This window comes from Xyrauchen texanus, chromosome 12 (assembly GCF_025860055.1).
Source record: "Xyrauchen texanus isolate HMW12.3.18 chromosome 12, RBS_HiC_50CHRs, whole genome shotgun sequence".
In the NCBI taxonomy this organism is placed as follows: domain Eukaryota; kingdom Metazoa; phylum Chordata; class Actinopteri; order Cypriniformes; family Catostomidae; genus Xyrauchen; species Xyrauchen texanus.
In genome coordinates, this window is record NC_068287.1 from 8,106,274 (window position 1) to 8,112,265 (window position 5,992).

The 5,992-nt window shown below is 35.4% G+C and overlaps 1 protein-coding gene across 1 annotated transcript; it reads right to left on the bottom strand.

Moving 5' to 3' along the window:
• LOC127652727 (parvalbumin beta-like) lies at positions 1–2,813 on the bottom strand. The gene is made up of 5 exons (XM_052139058.1): positions 2,730–2,813; positions 2,252–2,331; positions 1,209–1,341; positions 945–1,054; positions 1–371 (listed from the first exon to the last, which is right to left on the bottom strand). Exons 2-5 carry the CDS (start codon positions 2,310–2,312, stop codon positions 349–351), a joined length of 327 nt encoding a protein of 108 aa, XP_051995018.1. The 5' UTR covers positions 2,313–2,331; positions 2,730–2,813; the 3' UTR covers positions 1–348.
• Between the last annotated feature and the right edge of the window lie 3,179 nt (positions 2,814–5,992).

Sequence of the window (5,992 nt, forward strand, 5' to 3'; positions counted from 1 at the left end):
TTGATTATTTTAGATCTTTATTTTATATTTGGTTTCATACTTCCATACACTTGAAAAGTCACACTTTCAGCAAAGTTGAGTAAAAGTGTTACAGTTCTCTGAGACTTTTTAAAGAGACTTTATTTATCAGTTTCTTTTTCTTTTCTTTTTTTACCAGTTAAAGAGCAAATGTATGGGTTTATTTTGTTCCGAATATACATTTTCGCAATTTCAACTATGCTATTCTAAGCATATCTTCATATGTAATATAAAAAGCAACTCACAGATAATATATGCAAAACAAATTAGAGAGAAACATTAAATGAATGTAGCAGAAAGTTCAAGTCAGCCGAGACGTTTGCCACATGTTCAGTTCAGCAAGGAACAGAATTCTGCAAAAAAGAAAAAGAAAAAACATTGGAAAATTCTTCTTAACCACTTAAATTCATAAAAAGAATGTTGTTTCATTCCATTACTTAAATTATAATGTCAGAATACATTGGGGATACATGCTGAAAATATCAACAAGTGGATACTTCTTAAATCAAGTTATCTCTTCACAGAGTCAAACACCTAGCGAGAAAGACATCTGAATTTGACGGGGGAGGAAAATAATTCCCATTAGAGAATTCCTAGTCTTTCACGATACTCAGTATGTCTGTACGTGTTTAAGAGACTAGAATTGGTGAATGCAGAGCTGATTAATCCCCCAGGCTCAGGGACGGATTATGACTTGCAAATTTTTGATGGGTTTTTGAGTGGGGGGATTGCCAAACTGGATTGCGCAACCTTAAAACCTAGGGACCCCTTGGGCAGTCAAGGGCCCCTGGTAGTCAAGGGCCCCCATTGGTCCGGTCGGTGATCCATCTCTGCCCAGGCTAAATCAGGAGCCAGACAGTGAAGAAGGGGCCCTGCTTTCTAAAGGAGTATAGCTCTTAAGGGCTTAATTGCTGATTTGGCTATACCTTTCATCCCAATTTTGCCATCTCCATCACAGTCTCCAGCTTCCAAGAGAGAGTTGGTCTCTGCCTCAGTGAGCTCTCGGGCGTCCAAGCAGAAGTTCTGGAGAAAGCGTCTGGAGACACAATCAAAGAACAGTGACAAATAATCAGAGGAGTAATGTGCTGGTACCTTCTGACAAAATTAATGTGTGAACAATCTTCCTGTTGTGTATAAACTTATTAGATACATAATGAGATAAAACCCCCAAATAAACAAGAATGCTTTACTTCAGTTCCTCCTTTTCAATAAATCCGCTCTTGTCCTGGTCCAGGGCCTTGAACACCTTCTCCCCTTCTGAACTGGATTTACCCATCAGTCCTACTTGTTCAAAGAACGACTTGTAGTTGAAAGATCCCGGGGCTGTAAAACAACAAATATGATGACAGTGAAATGTAAGAGGGAGAATTAAAGGAAAGAACAAATGGAATTACAACTATCTGCCAGTTTTGACTTTTCGATATTAATTCCATAAATAGCTGCATTAACATACATAAAAAAAATAAAAAATAAAGATGTGTTAGGTAACACAAAAAATGTGGTTCATGTGGTGGTGGTTTACTACTTTTTTAATTCAATTAATAATGCTATTTAATCTGATTAAGTTTAGGTTTTCACCAATGGAAGTCATTTTTTATGGGTTAGATCAGGTAGAAATAGATCCTTATTGCAGATTACCAATTTTCTGTAGTTGCATTCATCTTAAACCCATAATATAGGGTTTAAGGAAAATTGTACCCTTTATATATATTCTCAGATATAAATATATCAAATCTTTTCTAAGATTGTGCATGTGGTGAAGTTTAAAACCTGATAGTGTTTGAATAAAAGCATTGATATTTGCATTGGTTTGGAAAGTGTGTGTTTGTTTTCACCTGTTGAATTGCAAATATTATGCAATGCATATTGAGAAAGCATGACTGCAATCTGAAATTTGCATGTCTGGTGAGCATGTGGTCTTGGATGCTTGGCACAAACACACTGGTATCCTGGTGGCAACTGCTCCCTTGCCCCGACTGCCTGGATACCTCGATCAACCAACCCCCAATGCACAGGCCTGAGGGATTCTCCCTGTGCATATATACCTGTGTGCTTGTGCAGCTGCAACTTATGCAGCTGGAATGCATGCACTAATGTGTAAAATAACAGAAATGTTCCGCATGTGTGAGTGTAGTTGCAGATGAGTATAATATTTGTTATGTATTAGGGCAGATAAGTGATTGTGTGTGTGTGTGTGTGTGTGTGTGTGTGTGTGTAGCAGCTATGTTCTCACCTTGACAAGCCTGGATAGCTGTAGAGATGTTGTCTTGTTTCAGGATCACTGCGAGTGCCATTTTAATTTTAAACCAAATTCTGAAACAATGCATTACGTTTAGAGGTACATTTAGAAGTTTTGTATCTGCCTATTTGCACATTTTCAATGTATAGTCTATAAATGACTGGAATCCATCTTTTAGAATTTGTTCCCAGTTTTTCACTCATATTTCATTGTTGTACACAGAAACACACAGATTATTAATATATATATATATATATATATATATATATATATATATATATATATATATATATATATGAAACAAAGATGCTGGTAAGTTCATATTACTTCCTGAATTAACCTTAGTAACACATAAAGTAATGAAAAAATGCATCTTCCACAGTCATTAAATTCATTCTGTGACAGACACTTAACAAATACTATAACAAGTTGATTTTAACAGTCAAATTTAAATCAAGAAATGGGCACTAACCTTTTGTACTGGCTATAGATGTGATGTGTGACAACAGCCTGTATCTTTCTGAACAATGAACAGACAGAGACCCTCTCCTCCACTTCTGTGATGTAAAGTGCACAAAGAGCGTGACAACCATGCCCTTAAACCTAAGGAGGCCTTCCCTACCACAAAACACCTCCCTCCTCATTAGCAAATCAGAGCAGATAATTTTTGACAGCTATTGGTTTGAAGGGATGTTATTTTTGCATAGGCACATGAGGGAGTCAGGTGAACTCAGAGGTAGACTCTAGATTACTATTGAGACCTGTAATGATGCAAGGAGGACACATGCCCTACCTGTGTTCTAGTTTGTGGAGAATGCATAAATGCATGACCCACATCACATAGATAAATCACACAGAAACAGCCCCAAAGAGATGCTGATGATGAATGAAAATGATTGGTAACACTTTACATTTATGTTCTCTTTGTTAAGGGTTACAAAGGGGTTCATTAATAGTGAGCTATTTCATCATTTTAAAGAACACATTTCAAATGTTTTAATGATATAGATTATGATCAATTATAAGGCTCTCAGCCTAAGAAACTGCTTAATTCTTCTTTTTTTCATTTCACTTATTTTTTTATTTTTTTCTGATTTTACATTTTATATCTTTATATTGTGAAATAGGTAGCTCCGAAAAACTGCTTTTGTTTTGCTTCCAATAATGTCACCATTAACTGTGTAAAAATGTAGTGTTGATATGACAAAGCAATCAAATGTTACAGCATTAAATAATCAATTATCATAGTTTCCAAAAGCCTCTCCAAACAAATCAAACATAATAGTTGTGCATAAGAATTAATTACACATGCAAACACAACAATGACTAAAGGTATGCTCTCTCTCTCCATGAGTAACAAGATCTCATTCAGTTCCATTCTGTGTCATTTGAGTCATCATTGAGTCTGTCCCTGTGTTCCAAAGCAGACGAGAGAAGAATTAGGATGTCCCAAACCATAGTATGTTGAAATGAGTGTCCCAAACTTGCCCGGATGGTCTACTATATCCGGTAATTTGTTGAAGTGTGGATCCATGAACACTCTTTCAGCTAATATTGCCCACAATCCCTTGCTCGACGGAAGTGGGGTTAGGCCGTTCACTTCAGAATACAATTGTAATACTTGAAAAACTACAAACATGGTGGTGAGACTGATGGCGCATCATATCTTCATCATGTTTTCATAACATAAAACAACATTAAATATGTTGTATGTTTGGTTGAACGCTGTGAAGAGAAACTATTTTGTTCTTGCTGTCGGACAATGACGCTGATCGGCTCAATAATTGGCGAACGATCAAGCGGCTTTATTTACATTGATCAGAAAAGGGTATGAATGATTAATAATTCTAATTTTGTCATCATGCATGTATGGTGGATGTTCGATATTTCTTAAGAGCTTCTTTTTCTAAAATAATCTTTAAGGAAAAAGTGTCAGCACCATATTGATTAAAAATGGGGATATCATGATAACTGTAACAGGATGACATTCTAAGTGAAAACACATGTATACATGTAACATGTATGTCAAAGACATATATTTAGCTATTATTAGCTATATATTTTTCTGTGAGTAAAAAAATGGACTGGTTGTATTCTACTCTTTAAGAGCTTTCCAGAAACATATGGGACGTCTGATCAACTTTTTCTGATTACAATAAAATGTGCAGTGCAAAATTATTAATAAATTATCAAAATGTAACACTTCAGACTTGTCTGCAAATTTCAAATCACTTGTTAAATAAGTCATAATGTCGGCAGGCCAATCTGAGCTTAAATGGTTAATATAAGTATAAAGGTATTTACGTATTAAACATTTATATCATGAAAGTTCAAATGCTCACTATTTTGCAAGTATTGTATAAAAATTATCATTTTGTTCATTTTGTTATAACTGCATATCAATGATTTATAATGCATTTGTAAATGACCAATTATCATTAATGAACCCCTTTTTAAACTATTAACAAAAAAGAACATTAATATTAGTTAACAAACTATTTCATAATTATGTAAAAACAATATATTTGTTTCCAACAATTTAACTTCAATTTAACGTCACAATAATTTCTGTTATTTTTACTCAAAGTTTAGCAAAAGTTTCAGCTTGATTTTCTTCTGTAGCTGTACTTTCAAAATGGTTTGATAAAACACACTATTCAATGTGTTTTCTGCAGGCCAAAAGTGGCACTGAAGGGTCACAAACAAGAATCGACAAACATTTTTACTTTTTTTGTGTTAAAAGAAGGGTACAGTGGGACTAAAGGCCTCACTTTTTATTAAAGGGATAGTTCACTCAAAAATACAATTCTCTTATCATTTACTCACCCTCATGCCATCCCAAATCTATATGACTTTCTTTTTTCTGTAGAACACAAATTACGATTTTTAGAAGAATATTTCAGATCTGTAGGTCCATACAATGCAAGTGCGTGGTGACCAGACCTTTCAAGCTTCAAAAAGCAAATAAAAGCAGCATAGAAGTAGTCCATACGACTCCAGTGGTTTAGTATGCCTTCTGAAGCATTTCAATCTGTGAATCAGTGTGGGTGAAAAACAGAGTCCTTTTTTTTTTTTTACTATGAAATCTCCACTTTCACATTCTGAAGGCTCAGAAGACATGCCACTGCAGATGTATGGACTACTTTTATACTGCTTTATGTGCTTTTTGGAGCTTGAAATATCGGGTCACCAGTCATTTGTATTGTATGGACCCAAAGAGCTGAAATATTCTTAAAAAATCATAAAGTCAAACACATCTGGAATGGCAGGAAACTGAGTAAATGATGAGAGAATTTTTATTTTGGGGTGAACTGTTCCTTTAACTATTGACGGAGCGACACAAAATGTACCCTAAAAATGTAGCTGTTGTTACTGCATGCGATGAATCATGCATCAGGGAAAATTTACAGTGCATAGTGACAAACAAAGGAAAGTGTTTGTTGTTCTACAGTGTTTTAAAATAAAAATGTTAGCCCGTTACCCTAATAACAACAACACTCTATGATAGCTACTGCATGTTATGAGCGTAGTGCGGTAACAGTGTTTCCTACTCATACAGGTTTTTGCCATTATATATAGCTAATATATGTGAATAACATGGTGATTCATCGGATGAATGCTGGCGGACGCGCGCGAAAGAGTTTCTATTTCTGCCCGGGCGTGACGCGACCGGCATTTTACAGCTCGAAGACGCGACGCGTGACGTAACGAAACATGGCGCTCGTATGGGTGATG

What these genes read in the sequence shown, in the direction of transcription:
- LOC127652727 (XM_052139058.1), bottom strand. Translation starts at nt 2,312, where the DNA reads ATGGCACTCGCAGTGATCCTGAAACAAGACAACATCTCTACAGCTATC. An exon ending in AGCTATCCAGGCTTGTCAAG is followed by an intron (nt 1,342 to 2,251) that starts GTGAGAACATAG and finishes GTTGTTTTACAG; the next exon opens with CCCCGGGATCTTTCAACTAC. An exon ending in TGGCAAAATTGGGATGAAAG is followed by an intron (nt 372 to 944) that starts GTATAGCCAAAT and finishes TCTTTTTTGCAG; the next exon opens with AATTCTGTTCCTTGCTGAAC.